General features: G+C 44.8%; 1 protein-coding gene and 1 long non-coding RNA gene across 2 annotated transcripts in view; one reads left to right on the top strand and one right to left on the bottom strand.

The window, feature by feature from the left end:
* The window catches only part of Lonp2 (lon peptidase 2, peroxisomal), a 90647-nt gene extending 78694 nt beyond the window's left edge, over positions 1-11953 (top strand). Inside the window, 4 exon segments of the mRNA NM_001399196.1 lie at positions 4042-4184; positions 8120-8327; positions 8691-8881; positions 11581-11953. Of these exon segments, the coding sequence (NP_001386125.1) occupies positions 4042-4184; positions 8120-8327; positions 8691-8881; positions 11581-11802 (764 nt within the window). The 3' untranslated portion in view covers positions 11803-11953.
* On the bottom strand, positions 6308-10040 carry LOC147999367 (uncharacterized). Its single transcript, XR_015643977.1, has 2 exons — positions 9480-10040; positions 6308-9263 (listed from the first exon to the last, which is right to left on the bottom strand). It is a non-coding gene; the product is annotated as an uncharacterized LOC147999367 (long non-coding RNA).
* Positions 11954-16523: the final 4570 nt, after the last annotated feature.

Genomic DNA, 16523 nt, shown 5'->3' with positions numbered 1-16523 from the left:
AAAGGCCAGCTATCTCCACACATTGGCTCCATACTGTCTTGACCTCTACTCATATGGCCTTATCCCCTCTGGTGACAGTGAAAGGAAACCAACAACAGCAGCCCCACCTCAGAGCTCACAGCGAGGCAGCTGACAGCTGTCTGCGTATCTTCCTCGCACTCTGTGGTCAGTAACCTTTTCTCTTTGTATGACAAGTGATACCCACACTCTCTTCTCCTCTAAGATCTAATGCTACTGCAAACAGTCCCTCCAGAAAGGCTGCTTTTTCACAAGCCACAGAATAGCCAACAATTGCTCTTGTGTGTGTGTGTGTGTGTGTGTGTGTGTGTGTGTGTGTGTGTGTGTGTGTGTGAACTAAATACTACAGAGGAAGTTAGAAGATCAAAAAGACTTTGTAGGATCCGCTGAGTCAAACCTTGGATGATCACGTGCATTTATAGGCAGGGTTATGAGGACGTATAAGAAGACTCACACTTTAGATCATGTGCATTGACTGTGGAATCTACAACAGATTTGCTCTTTAATTCTTCTAACCCTATAGAAATAGGTAGTGAGGACCTTAAGATTTTGCATAGTTCAACTTATTCTCTTGCCAACAAGTTTCTTATTTCCTTTCCTGTTACCCATGATTCACGTGTGAAGAGAAGGCCAGAAGAATCTTGACCCTAGAGGTCACACTGTGTCGTTTAATGATCCCCTCATCATGACTCCAGCTAGCACGAGAGAGGAAATGTAGGGTTGCTGCTGTTATACATATTTGAATCACTTTGGAAGAAAAATTAAGTACGGGGGAGGGAGGGTCTTAATTTCATGATCTGTAAGAAAAGATTGGGGAAAATCATAACAAAATAAATATATAAAGTGCAATTTTAGCTAACCGTAAACACTGTATATTTATTAGTGTACACAGTAATCACTTTCAAGCTGGAGAGATGGCTCAGAGGTTAAGAGCACTGACTGCTCTTCCAGAGGTCCTGAGTTCAATTCCCAGCAACCACATGGTGGCTCACAACCATCTGTAGTGAGATCTGATGCCCTCTTCTGGTGTGTCTGAGGACAGCTACAGTGTACTTACATATAATAAATAAATAAATCTTTAAAAAAAAAAAAAACACTTTCACTGGGCGTATGAAAGGGATCATAAAAGATGAAACTGGTTAAGTACATTGTCAGATAGCAGACCAGACAAGACCAAAGGAAAGCAAGACTAGTGTCTTAGTTTGCTTTCTCTTGCTGTGATAAGCACCATGACCAAAATCAACTTGAGGCAGGGGAGGGTTGATTTGACTCACACTTGCACACCACAGTCCGTCATCAAGGGAAGTCAGAGCCCTAACCCTAACCCTAACCCTAACTCCAGCAGGAACCTGGGGTGGGACTAAAACAGATACTGTGGGAAACTCCGCTTTCTGGGTTTCTCCATGGCTCATTCACGTGCTTTCTTACACACTCCATGGCTACCTAGATGGCATGTGGTAGGTGGCACCACCACAGTAGGGTGAGCCCTTCCACATCAGTCATTTTTCAAGAAAACAAAACCACAAGCCAGTCAGATGTAGGCAGTTCCTCAGTTGTGGTTTCCTCCTCCCAGGTAACTCTAGTTTATGACAAAAACTTATCAGCACACTAGGTATGACACAAAGAGAGGCACAGTTTTCTAGTTTTTAAACGTGTTCACGCCCAGCATGGTAGCACATACCACATTCCCACATACAGGGGGGCAGGCTGAGGCCCACCTAGTCTATGTAGCAAGTTCCACACAAGCCAGAGATACATAGTGAGACTTGGTCTAAAATGAGTCTATTAATTTAAAAACCGTGTGTGTGTGTGTGTGTGTGTGTGTGTGTGTGTGTGTGTGTGTGTGTGTGCATCCACACAGACATCAGAGGACAACTTAAGGGAGTCAGTCTCGTTCCACCATGTGGGGCCTGGGAACCAAACTTCCCAGGCTCGGCTGCAGCCTCCTTTGCCTATTAAGGCATCTCTCCAGCACCATACAGGTTTGGGGCAGGTCATTTGCTTAGGTTTTTGTGTGTGTGGATGTTTTGCCTATTTTGCTTCCATAAATGTCTGTGCACCCCATGTGCGCCTGGCACTTGAGGAGACTGGAAGCATTAGATCCCCTGGTACTGGAGTTACAGGAAGTTGTGAGCTGTCATGTGGGTGATGGGAACCAAGCCCAGTGCTTCTTAACTGCTCAGTCAGCTCTCCAGTGCCCTGACCCCTAGTTTTAAACTTTCACTCCTTTTAGGTCAGATTGCAGGTCATGTAATATTAACATAATTCAGCCAACCCCATGTCCCAAGTGAAAACAAGGTCTTTTTACTTTACCATCTAAGCAGCATGCTCCAGTGTGGAGAAGTACCTCATTCTAGGCCTATGACTTTCACTGTAGCATGCCCAGTTAGTTATGGGCAAGGAATAACCTGAAGTTTGAGCTTCACCCTTACAGAGAGTCAGTGCTGACTAGGTACCATGGCACATGCCCACAGTCCCAGCACTCGAGTGAGGAAAAGGATCGTGAGTTTAAAGCCAACCAAGGCTACATAGCAAGGCCCTGTCGTAAAAAAGCAAACATAAAAACAAGAACCACACGTGGCTCAGGAAGGTGCTGTTCACATTGCTTGTTAGAAAGTGGGGCAGGAGGCCTAGCCAGAAATGGCGGCACACATCTGAAATGGTGGCACTCGGGAGGTTGAGACAGAGAGGTTGAGTATTTGAGGCTAGCCTAGTCTACCTAGAAAACCCAGTCTCCAAAAACATAAAAAGGAACGTGGGACACCATAACAAAGTCCCCTAAGAGGGAGTTGAGGTTGTCCCAAGGCCTAGGCTGTGCTGACCAACAGAACTGTGCAAAGTGACAGATTGTGCCTGTACCTTCAGCCTCTGCTCTGTGGGGCCATTGGTTGAACTGTGCCTGGCGATCATGGCTGTTCTGGACCTAAGTCCTCACACTCTGCAGGGTCTCACTCTGCAGATACCCCTGCTGTCTAGGGGCTGGCTCTGTAGACCAGGCAGGAAGCGCACCCGCAGCCTCCTGAGTGCCAGGACTAAAGGTGTGCGCCTGGGGCTGACTTTAGTTGTGAGGCAGCCTCACCAGTGCCCAGGTTACTCACAGACTCCCTCTCGAGCTCAGGCAGGTTGGAGCCGTGACTGTCCTGCCTGAGCTGGTCAAGGCCCGAGACACACTTCATCTTCGGTAGCCTCAGTGGTGTTACTGTGGAAGATATTTGTTGATTATAGACAGCATCTTATTTTGTAGCCTAGGCTGACCTGAAATTCACCATGTAGCCCAGGGTGACGCTGAATTCTCCACAGCCTTCCTCGAGCTTCCCAGTTGCTGAAAGGTTGGAGCCTCTACACTCAACCAAGCCTTCTCAATGGAAAAAAATGTATTTTAAAAGAAGACAAGGGGCTGGAGAGATGGCTCAGTGTTTGGAGCACAGAGGTCCTGAGTTCAATTCCCACAACCACATGGTGGCTCACAACCATCCGTAATGGAATCTGATGCCCCCCTCTTCTGCTGTGTCCTAAGAGAGTAACAGTGTACTCACATAAAATAAATAAATAAATAAATAAATCTTAAAAAAAATAAAAAATAAAAATAAATAAAAGAAGACAAGTCAAGTTTCCTCTCTCCACAGAGACAGTAAAGAAGTAAAGGCAATTGCAAACACCTCAGGGCTTTGAAAGGCCAGTTCCTCAGCCTGTGTACAGGGAAAAGTTTGTGCCCATAAATGCATAAAGGACTAAACTGTTGGCATTCACTGTGCCTCCAGTTGCTCTTTTCTATTTTTTTATCAATTTTTACTTATATGAGTAGAGTGTAGCTGTTTTGAGATGCACCAGAAGAGGGCACCAGATCCCATTACAGATGGTTGTGAGCCACCATGTGGTTGCTGGGATTTGAACTCAGGACCTCTGGAAGAGCAGTCAGTGCTCTTAACCGCTGAGCCATCTCTCCAGCTCCCAGTTGCTCTTTTCTAGTATGAATTTTCAATCCGACAGCTCTTGGAACTTCTAAATAAGTATTTCTCCTAGGGTGCAAAGAACATGTGCTGGAAGATGCAAAACCTGAATCCATCGGGGATGCCGCAGACTTGGCCCTGCCACCCGAAATGCCGATTCTCATCGACTCCCATGCCCTGAAAGACATCCTGGGGCCACCACTGTATGAGCTGGAGGTGATGACTCTCATCCTTTTACACTGCTGCTTGCTTTGTGTCGGACAAGTAGAGTTGGGGTTTCTCGTGCTCATTGATCTGCCTATGCAGAGTAAACTGTATCTTGTCCTATGCATTTTCATCAAGGACGCCCTGTTGTCTTGGCCACCTAGGGCTTGGGAAGGAGGCAGCAAATCAGCCCCGATCCCAACTATTTGAAAAGCACAGGCGTCTGCCAAGAGCAAACTGTCTGGTGGGTAACTCCCGAAGGGTTAACCTGCGTCTACTCTAACCCTGTCACTGTTTTCTGCCTTCCCCCTTCCTCCGTCACAGAAGGCCTAAGAGCTGGGATGAGCTGAGGCAGGCGATGGCAGTAGCTGATAAAATAGAGCGTTTGAGGGCACTGTGTCCTTCGTGCTGTTTAGGTGTTCAGGTGCATTCACAGGTAATCCCTAGGAAAGACTCCTGAAGGTGTGTACAAAATGAGATCTGTTCACTGTGCATAAAGCAGTCTCTCCAGAAAACATTCAAAGGCTCCAAGGGCTTCCAACAAAGGGGAGAAGACAGACCCCCACACCCATCTACCGTGTCCGTGTGTGACTTTTGAACGGGCTGTTGAAGCCGACGAGCCTCCCACAGAGCTGCCAGTTACCAGAGTAGTCAGTCTTTGTTTATTCCTGCCAGTGAATCAGAACCTGATCATACAACCAAAGGTACTGTTTGGGTTGTTTAAATTCTTTTTTTTTTTTTTTAACTACAATTGACTTTTTTTAAAAAGATTTATTTATTTAATGTATGTGAGAATACAGACACACCAGAAGAGGGCATCAGATCCCATTACAAATGGTTGTGAGCCACCATGTGGTTGTGGGGAATTGAACTCAGGACCCCTGGAAGAGCAGTGCTCTTAACTGTTAAGCTCTCTCTCCAGCCCTGTTTAAATTCTTAAGATACCATGGATTTGAATTTTTTTAAAAAAACTGAGCTTAATTTTGGTTGAGAAAAGTCACTGTTAGTTGCTGTCTGCATGAGTGAAGACGGATTCTGATCCCAGGCCCATGGCCTCTTTCTCTAGGTGTCCCATCAAAAGCTCGATGTGGCCGTTCTCTGAGCACTAAACTACATTAACACAGAGGACTGACCCTGTTATACAACCCTTCTCAGGTGGTGTTGGGTTTGGATGCAGTTTTGCCATTCCAGGAGCTCTAGAAGCAGTAGAAAGAACAAAAAGGAGGAATTGTAAGCATGTCTTAGAGCACTGTCTGATGTCATCTGATTGTCCTTACAGCACCTTAGCTAATACATGTGAAATCTTCTACCATCTTGAATGTAAAGGGAGGCTCCTTGTGAAGCCCTGAAGTGAATATAAAAATCTTGGTGGGGGGCTGGAGAGATGGCTCAGCGGTTAAGAGCACCCGACTGCACTTCCAGAGGTCATGAGTTCAATTCCCAGCAACCACATGGTGGCTCACAACCATCTGTAAAGAGATCTGATGCCCTCTTCTGGTGTGTCTGAAGACAGCTACAGTGTACTTATATATAATAAATGAATAAATCTTAAAAAAAAAAAAAAATCTTGGTGGGTCCCTAAGTCTTCCCCTAAACTGAAAGGGTCACATTCCCCTAGACTGAAAAGCTGCACACTTGAACATATAACTATTTTAGTCATGTTACATGAAAGCAATATAAACTTGGCCACAGTTAGATATGCAAATGTTCCTTAAGTGCTGATCTTCAAAGTATTAAAAGCAATAGGGCTAGAAAAACAACTCAGCAAGTTAAAGATTACTGCTAAGTCTGAGATCCAGACAGGGTTCAGTTTCCAGAACCCACATGATGGGAGGCGAAAACAGATTCCACAGAGTTGTCTTCTGACCTCCACATGTGCCGTGACATGCATGGAACGGTACCCGCTAAGAGACCTTACCTAATACTCATTAAGCTTTTCTTTAAATATGTTAACTGCTTCTTCAGTACACGTTAGCCTAACTGGTGTATGAGTGGGAAGATTGAGGACCGGGGTTAGAGCTCAGTAGTACACTCCTTGCCTAACACGCACAAAGCCTTGGAAGACTTTGGTTAACTTGAGCTGCTTTTATTCTAATTTGACAGTGAGAAAAACATTCTGAAAAGGTTTGTGTCCATTGTGTGTGTGCACAGGAGGCACATACCACAGTATGCATGTGGAGGGCAGAAAGCAGATTTCAGTAATCAGTTCTCTCCTTTCACCATATGGGTTCCTCTGTGGATCAAAATTAGGTCATCAGGTTAGCGAGCCCCTTCACCAGCTGGGCCAGCTCCCCAGCCCTAGGAAAACCATCTAAACCTGGTGACTCCACAAATAAGTAATATAAGGGGAAGTTAGTAAGTGCTAGTGTGTAAACAGGGTTTTGAAGTTGGTTTTTGAGGCAGGGTCCTTCGTGGTTTTGACACCACTCATCAGACTAACTGATCTGCAAGCTTTTCCTCTTCTGCCTCCTATCTCCTGCAGGAGTGAGTCACACTGCCATACTCAGCTTTCTACTTGAGCCTAGAACTGAACTCAGGTCATCAGATTTGTGAGCAAGTTCTTTTACCCACTGCATCATCCTCCCAGCCTGGCTTCTTTCTAATTTCATGTGTATGGGTGTTTCCCCTGAATATGTATGTACCACTTGCATACCTGGTGCCCATGGAGGCCAAAAGAAAGAATGGGATCCCCTAAAACTGGAGTTAACAGGTAGCTGGCTGGGCTGCCAGGTGACTACTAGCTGACCCTGGATCCTCTATGCCTGGTTTCTTGAAGCAACATAGTTACTAGTTCTGAGGATTCAACTGTAACAATGCAATTGATGGGTAATAAAATTGTAACAAGTGGCTTATTATGTTAAACATGACTTTGCATTCTGAAGAGTGTTCTTTAGGGTTAGTTCATCTAACCCTGGAAAGAAGCCATGTAATGAGAATAAAAAAATGACTCAATATTAATTTTTTAAATTGTGAGCACAGCACTCTCATCATCTATGTACTGTTTTTAAACAGCACTGGCATACATATTAATCTTCTTTTTCAAATATAGAACAGAGCAGGTGCCAGTGCTAGAGGGAAGTGTGTGGTGGAGTTAGTCTGAAGGACAGCTAAGCTGCCAGATACCTACCTGTGAGATACAGGTCAAAGTGAATGCTTAAGAGTCGGCCACCTACCCATGGCTCACTGATGCCATGTTTCCACTGCACACACCTGCTACAAAAGACTGGGTCTGAGCACCCAGCCCTCTCCCAGGAACCAGCCAGTCTTTGCTATTCCATAGTGAACCCAGGCACCTGACAGCAGAGAAGCTGCACATTGGATTGCACTTGGTGACACAACTGTACTTATCCTCCAACACAGATAACACCACAGAACAGGCAGCCTGGAGATGCTGGGCGCAGTCAAAGTTAGCATTGCTGTCTCCCAGTTGTTACTCTGCATTTTCATACCTGGGGAGTGTTTATCACCTACACTCATAATCTCAGCTAAGCAGCTTGTTCTACTTCAGCTTGCATCCAGCAGCACTGCCCTGGGTCTAGGATATCACCAAGGAGTGGCGACAGAAAGCTCGTGAGAGCTGGCACTTGTCAGATGAGTGTTGGTGAGAGGACAGTTGCTCCCTGAAGCAAACGAATGTACTAAGAAGTCAGGCAGACTTTGATATGTAGAGACGCATGGTCCAATGAAAATGCCCTGAAAATCAAGGCATCTGTAACTGGACCCAACTGCTCCTGGATGTCAGTTCCTCACGCATGTGTATGGCTGAACTACATCTGGTGAACACTAAATAAGAACATCCAGATAGTCAGACATGTGACTCAGATAATGTCAGGTAATGAGTTGTCAGAAGTCGGTGCTCAAGTGTATAACTCCTACAGGACAGTGTGGTTCAAGTGCTCTGGAACCATTTCTACAGGTTGACAGAACTGATATTTTCATCTTTCAAGGTGTCCGAGCGTTTGAGTCAACCTGGAGTGGCAATAGGGTTAGCATGGACTCCCTTGGGTGGCAAAATTATGTTTGTGGAGGCAAGTCGAATGGACGGCGAAGGCCAGCTAACACTGACTGGCCAGCTCGGGGACGTCATGAAGGAGTCTGCCCATCTCGCCATTAGCTGGCTTCGAAGCAATGCGAAGAAATACCACCTGACTAATGGTACATGGCCTAACTGCATGGGGACACAGCTGGGAAGGAGGGCTCTGGACCACGATCCAGGAAGGATCTCACACGGAGACAAAGACATCACCATTCAGGAAAGTCGAGGGCTTGGCCTCGGAAGCCCTGCAGGGACTCTAGACATTGTTAGGTCGGTTGGCTGGGTCCCTGAACTAGATACAAAAGCAAAACTTTAAATCACACTTAGAGTCTCACCACCCAGACCTCACTCTAACCACACCATCCACTAACATCTTCAAGGATCCACTTATACAAAATATTCATTTTTGTGTTTGATTTTATTCAGAGGAAAAAACTAGGCTTAATTTTTCTACATTAAAATCCTTTTCCCTCTGTTTAAAGCTTTTGGAAGTTTTGATCTTCTTGACAACACAGACATCCATCTGCACTTCCCAGCTGGAGCTGTCACAAAAGATGGACCATCTGCTGGTGTTACCATAGTAACTTGTCTCGCCTCACTCTTCAGTGGGCGGCTTGTGCGCTCAGATGTAGCCATGACTGGGGAAATTACACTGAGAGGACTTGTTCTTCCGGTAAGTATAGAAAACAGATCATGTTCTTGTAATTTTTACTTAAATTACTAATTTTAAATTTGCATGAATGGTAGCTTGCTTTCTTTCTGTAAAAATTTTGGTTTAAAATAGACATTAATACCTGTAACTAACATGTTATTTTAAACTTTTGGTCAAGTAAAAGGAAACCTGACCATCTCCCAAGTTTCCCTATCATCTAAAAATATTGGCGGGAAAAGAAATGTTAGTGTGGCTACAGGAAGATCAGCGGTTCACCTGAATGTCTGAGGTCTCTGCTCTCTACTTGACAGTCAAGTGCCCTGCATATACGTAAACGGGACTGCGGGCGTCTGAGCTCATGAGACACCCTAGCACCATAGTTGGCAAAATTTATAGCAAAACACTTTCTTTTTTTTTTTTTTTTTTTTTTAAAGATTTATTTATTTATTATATATAAGTACACACTGTAGCTGTCTTCAGATACACCAGAAGAGGGCATCGGATCTCTTTACAGATGGTTGTGAGCCACCATGTGGTTGCTGGGAATTGAACTCATAACCTCTGGAAGAGCAGTCGGGTGCTCTTAACCGCTGAGCCATCTCTCCAGCCCGCAAAACACTTTCTATAGGTTCCTGGGCTCCGGTGCATATTCTGACCTGCATTCAAGTGCTGTGGAAATACACAGGACTCAAGGATTAGGCTTTCTGGGAGGACTAGGTCCAGGACTTGTCTGATAGGACAAAATTTTGACAGAGCCATAGCAAGAAGAGGAAGAGGAGAATGAGCAGTGGCAGCAGCAAATATTCTTCCCTCTACCAAAGTCCTTATACAGATGGTAGTAGATTAGACACCCACAAGTAGTTAAGGTCACTAAAGGGGCCAGGCACTTGTAAAACCCCAGCAACGCTGGAAGACTGAAGCAGCATGGGTAGCTTAGCCTCAAAGTAAAAAGGAGCCAGAAATATGGCTCAATAGCAGAGAACTTGCTTGTTCTTACTCTTGCATATGACTTAGTTCAATTCCTAATATTGAAAAACCACTAACATTGTACCCTGGTATTTTCATTGAACCATGCAAGGATCATGAAGAAAAATAGTAGAATTTAAAAAAAAAAAAGTACTTGCTAAGGCTGAAGTAAAGGGAACCTTTTGGATTGGCATATCCAACATCAAATTATAGCAAACAGAAAAATGGAAGAATAGTCAGAGAAGTAACAGCATATCCTGGAGCAGAAGGTAGCCTCAACTTGAAGGTTTGCACCAACCAGCAAAGACGTTCTTGGAGTTTTCAGCTCACTGAGAGGGGGGGGGGGGGGACAGAGAGAGAGAGAGAGAGAGAGAGAGAGAGAGAGAGGGAGGGAGGGAGGGAGGGAGGGAGGAAACAGAGAGAGAGAGAGAGAGAGAATCTGCTCTGAAGAAGGCACTGCAGAAGAGCACAGCATGGGGCTGAGTGGCAGCTGTGTAGGAAGGCTTACAGCCTAGCCAGTTAGGCGTTAGAAGGTGCTGAGCCTGCAGGCAGCCTTCTTGTGGCTCAGGGTCTCTAATTGCAGGCCATAGTCACCCAGGTGGCTAGGGAGGACCTGCTTCTGCAGGATGCATAGGAGGCCCAAGTCTTCTTCACCTTGGGGGTTTCCCAGTCTGTGTAGATAATCTCAGACCTGTTATCTTGCTTCCTTTAGGGTTAGATAACAATCCAGGCAGAAGCTCCTTCTATACCTTAACCTTGAAATTCACATAGCATCACTTCCAACACAGTGTGCTTCACACAGACAAGTTACAGAGCCAGGCCCACATCTCGGAATTAGACTCCACCTTTTGTGAAGGAATCATTTTGGGCATTTTTTTTTGTTTGTTTTTTTGTTTTTGTTTTTAAACCACAAGAGGGTCCAGGACTAGTGGCACGTGCCTTTAATCCCAGCATTAGGGACTGGGAGCAGAGGCAGATGGATCTCAAGGCCAGGCCAATCTACAATGATTTTGTCACAAAACAAAAACAATTACCCTGAAAAGAGTCTAGCTTGGAGTGTTCTCACTTTTAGGTGGCACAAAAGCCTTGCTTTGTGGTAATGAAGACAATAATCCTGTAACACAACTGAGCTTCCTGTGTAAGAGCAGTTCTCTTTTGTTAACTTAAAAATCTTTATTTCATAAAAACAAAGCTAGCATTTCATAAAAACAAAAGTGGCATGTACTGGGGTTGGGGATTTAGCTCAATGGTAGAGCGCTTGCCTAGCATGAGCAAGGCCCTGGGTTCGGTCCCCAGCTCCGGGGGGGGGGGGGGGGGGGGGGGGGAGTGGCATGTACTGAGATGCATGATGTTCAGTACATGTACATGTTCTATGACATTCACATGCATGTGCATTTCCTCCATGTGTCATTTCTTTATGGTGAAACCTTCAAATTCCTTTCTTCTAGCTAGGAAGAGTAGAACCCCGCTAATGCAGTCCTGCTTCACAACCAACCTAAACACAAGGTTGCAAATGACAATTAAAACCGTGTGTAGTCATCAAGGTTTCAATTTCTCTCTCATTAAAAGTATATAATATAGAAGTCACAAATGTCCTTAAATAGGCTACCATTAAGCTTTTCAGTAACTTCCTAGCTCATTCTATCACAAAATGGGAGGTGGGCTTGAATGTCTAAGTCAGTGATGGGTCAGTTAAAGGTCGATTCACTCTGCAGTGAACGTAAACTTCAGAGTTGTCTCCTTTTGCCTGGCAGGTGGGTGGAATTAAAGACAAAGTCCTGGCAGCACACCGAGCAGGACTGAAGCATATCATAATTCCGCAGAGGAACGAAAAGGACCTCGAGGAGATCCCAAGCAACGTCAAACAGGATCTAAGTTTTGTCACAGCGAGCTGCCTGGATGAAGTTCTCAATGCAGCTTTTGATGGTGGCTTTACTGTCAAGACCAGACCTGGTCTCACTGACAGCAAACTATAGGCCCTAGTGTTAGCTGAACTTAATTATGAGGCACCAAATGCGTAAGCAGAACACCCCTGACCTATGGACATAATCAGACAGCAGTGGGTCTGTCTAAGTAGTTGTTGTTGATTACAGAAATGTCGGTTTAATAAAGTAATTAAATCTAGAATCCCGGTATTCAGTGGGTTTGGTGTCCCTGGCAAAGACAGAGGTACTCTGTGGTCTTAGAACAGAGAACTTTCTAGAAATGTCAACCCTTAGGCCCACTATAGACCTGAATCCAACTTGGGTGAAGTGGAGGTCCAGGAACTCCTCTCACCAGTGTTTGGTGTGCAGAATAACTGAATGAGCCAGGCATGGCACAGGCACACAGGAAGAGAAGCAGAGGCAGCTGATCTCTTGATGTTCTAGGCCAGCTTGATGTTCAACACAGCAAGTTCCACGACTATGTAGAGAAATGCTGTGACAAACAGAACAAAAACAGCTGGCATACACGCTTAGCTATGGAGACCCAGACAGACTTTATCGGATCCTGGAACCAATTGGAACCAATCACTTGGAAGGGGAACTAGCAAAGAGAACTCTAGGCAGCTGTCCTTATGTCTGTGTCTAGGGTGAGCACCACCATGACAATACAGGGAAGCAGCAATGGGAACATTAATTATATGGGACAGAGGCATGAGCTGGCAGTCATTACAGCATCACAAGAACTTTGGGTGCCTGTAATCTCAAAGTACAGGCCCAAAGGGGGAGCAGCTGTGTGTTCTGGAAAGGCCATGAAACTCAGAATCCTCACTTCTGCTACCCCTTTTACTTGTTCATACCAAATCCCAAGCATGTCAACTTGCTAGGCCTGTCCTATCTGTCCTGTCCTGTGACTCAGTCCACGGTACCAGAGGATGAAGGCAGCCCTTATGCTTACTAGCTTTCTAATGTGTCCATGTGTGAAATAATAATTTAGTAGTATTGCCGATTCAACAATAATCCAACATAACTCAATTTTAATTCTAGAGTCAGAATCTTAACATTACAAAATGTAAAAAGAGATAACAAAAATATTCTTGAAACTTCCTGGATGAGAAGGGGGTCTGCAAGTTACCTGAACTCCTGCTCAGGCCTGCTAATAAAATCTCTGGAGGAAATGTCAGGCGCAGGACCTCTTGGGGCACTATGCTGTGGGAAAAGGTCTAGACAGACACTGACACTTAGTGAGGTATCAGCTTTGGTAATGTTGCCATTTCAGTAATCGTACACAGGGAGAGAAGAAACAACTGACTGTCTCCACCCCCAGCCCTGCCTCAGGTGCTAACAAAGAACATCCTTTAAAGCTTGGGGTTCTCTGGGTCCTAGACATCAGCACTGACCTTATAAATACTTAGAAAATTTCATAGGGCATCTTCTGTGCTGTCTTAGGTCAGTCTTTGTGTTTTTTTTTTCTTCTGTCTGGCTGTGTGTGTGTGTGTGTGTTCATATGGGTACCTGCTCTGTGTGTGTGTGTGTGTGTGTGTGTGTGTGTGTGTGTGTGTGTGTGTGTGTGTGTGTGTGTGTGTGTGTGTGCGCGCGCGCGCGCGCACGCTCATATGGGTACCTGCAGAGACCAGGAGAGGGAGTCAGATTCCCTGGAGCTGGGGTTACAGGTGGTTCTGAGCTGCATTTGGTTCTTGAGCAAGAACAACACTCAACTGGTGAGCCATCTCTCCAGCCCATCTTTCCTTTCTAAAGATGCCCATTTGACGTTTACCAGTAAGACGTTTGTTTTTCTCTAACACTGTTTTTGCTTTATTAGGAAGGAGTTTTTGATTGGAGAAAATGTCCATAAAATTTACCACTCACAAGTGTCTAATTCAGGGACATCTGTGACATTCAGTGTTCCCACTGTCCACTTTTTCAGCACAGTTAGAAAAACTGAACTCATTCCCTCAACTCCAGACCTCGTGACCAGTCTAAAGTTCCTCGTGCTAAGTGCTTTGGAGGAGTAATGTCACATACGTGTCCTTATTTCTGACATCTCGCCAAGTGTCAGGTTTATCCCTATACCATGCATCCAGTCTGCCCTTTACGGTTGAACAACCCACTGTACACATGTGGCGCAGGTTTGTCCACTCATCTTGTGTTTGTGACTGTTGGCTGTGAACCGAGACTGTACTGATCCCTGCTTTTCTGGTTATTTTGGGATATGTGCTCAGTAGACCTTCTGTGGTGGAGCTGTGATCAGAATGGCCTAAAAGAATGCATGTGTCCCACACTTACTGGGAAAGGGCCCAGGAGAACTCGTGAGCAATTGAATGCCTGTTCCACCAGGATGTTAGCACTAAGGTGCCATCTTGGAGACGGGCATATGGCTCTCATTCAGCTTACCAACATATTGACCTTGGACTCCTGCCTCCACATCTATGAGGAATAATTTGTCCTTTATTAAACTCCAAACAACTGGTATAATTTTGCCCAACTTCCTGATCTGTGCATGTGTGTAGGACAGTCCTCGGGATTAAATATAGGGCCTTGCACATGCTGGGTAATTACCCAGACACTGAGCTACACCACACCTCAATCCCAGCTACAGCCCAACCCTTCTGCCCACGCAGACCACTTGACTTCTCTCACACACACAAATGCTCAGGTGTCAAAGTTGAGTAAAGCCGGAAACCTTGGTATCAACTTCATGGTGTAGCTTTAACTGGTTCTGCCCGTTCATTATTCCTCTGGACTTTTCTACGAACTACAGACTGAACTCCTGAGTCACACAAGCTATAACAAAATTCAGGGGCAAATGCCTTGTTTTATTTGTTCCTAAGATATTTAATACCAATTAGTAAATCAGTGACTGTAAATAAGATTATGGATATACTAGATTATGAGTGATATAAAATGTGCATGAAGCTTTAAAAAACACCAGGTCATTGTATATGCTTAAACACGATTTTTCTTTACTCTTCCCTGACAGCAACTACAATTTGCATTCTGGACTAGAGGTAGAGCTCAGTAAATACTTGCTTAGCACCGGAGAGGTCAGAGCTTTAATCTCTGAAACACAAAACCACTCTGTGGCCACAGCACATGCCCTCTTCATAACAGTGGGGACACAAAAGTCTAATTTGCAGTGCCGAGTCCCAGCTCACAGTACTGCTTGTGCACAATGCATCTGATCCCATCGGGCACAGCCACTTGTGATGACTACCAGTAAGGTACAATACCTTCCATCGCTGTGACAGGACACCTAAGACTAAGACTTCTCTGGACTTGTAGTTTCAGGTTCCCATACACATTAGCCCTGTCGCCATGGGCTTGTGTTGAAGCAGAACACTGGTGGGAAGGGAGAGCATGTCAGAGTAAAGCTGTTCACCTCAGAGCAGCTGGAAGCAGAAGAGCCAGTGAGGAGGATGCAGACACAGCCCTCCAAAATACATCCCCCAGTAACTAGCCCTCCCCCAACCCTCTATTCAGCCATACACACATCCACTGATGAACTTATCAGTGACCCACTTTTCAGTACTACTACTGGAGGCCAAGCCTTTGACACCAGTCATTGTGGAGGATGCTTCTTGTCAAGACACAACATCACCAAAAGCAACAAGTCTGGCAGTCACCTGCTGAGGAGGCCAAGCCTTTAGTATCTCCTATAAAACACTGACAGGAAGTAAACTGTACTACTGGTCAGTACTGACATTGAGTCATACAAGTGTTAATTTTGACAATTCTTCCAAATATAAAATTAGCTGGGACTATTGACTACTTTACTTAAATAATCGACACTGCTGTAGTAACCAAAGGAGAAACTGTACTGTGAGCTCCTTCCCAGGAGAACACCTAGCAGCTCCTTAGACAAGAAAAGCAGAGTTAGTCTCCAATTTGATGATCAAGGTCCAACACTAATGCTCATTTCTTTGCCATAGTAAAATGTACTGTGCCTTACAATGAAAAGTATTCTTTAGTAAAAAAACAAACATGACAAAAGACAAAACAGATGCGACGGTGGTGGTTTTAATCCCCACCAACCTCTCTGAGTCCAAGTTCTTAAAGTTCTAAGCCAGCTGGTGCCACAGAGCTGCACTACCAAAACTGTGGCTTGATTTAAAATAAAAAGGATTTTAATTTTATGAAAAAAAAATGTCAGTAAAAACTCACTTGAGATACACTACAGTGCTTAGTATAAAAGCTAACTAACTAACTATTGTCTGAGTGATGCCAGCTTGACAAATGTCTCTTGGTAAATGGTGTAACCAGCTTAAGTGGGCAGGTAAGACAGTGAGCTCTCACACACACACACACGCACACACACACACGCACACACACATGCACACACAGCTTTTCTAAACATTCATACAAGTAAAAATCTGGTTGTAATCTGTAGCTGAACTATTCCTTTTACCCCAAATAGAACATTTGGACAGGACAACCAATTCAATATAAGGCTTACCTGTATTGAAAATGGCCGACAGAACCAAACTCCACGATCCAGAATTGGAATTAGGATAAGAGAGAAACCTGAGTGAATTCTCAGTGACTTCCTAAGCTTCGGGTACCCGACAGGAGTATGAAATTACCAATGTCCAGACTTGTACTGTGCGCATGAATGTATGTAGGAACACGACACTAAAGACAGAGTCCAGGGCCCCACACTGGATGCTAATGTCCTATGAGGCGGTGTTTCAGGTTAAGTACTTGGTCCTCATTTAACCGTACACACACTCACCAGACTTAACTCCATCTACACATTAGGAGACTGGGCCCAAGGTCAT

Source organism: Rattus norvegicus, chromosome 19 (assembly GCF_021556685.1).
Source record: "Rattus norvegicus strain SHRSP/BbbUtx chromosome 19, alternate assembly SHRSP_T2T, whole genome shotgun sequence".
NCBI classification, from domain to species: Eukaryota; Metazoa; Chordata; class Mammalia; order Rodentia; family Muridae; genus Rattus; species Rattus norvegicus.
The sequence above is the reverse complement of the archived record's forward strand: the minus strand, read 5'-3'. Positions and strand labels throughout refer to the sequence as shown.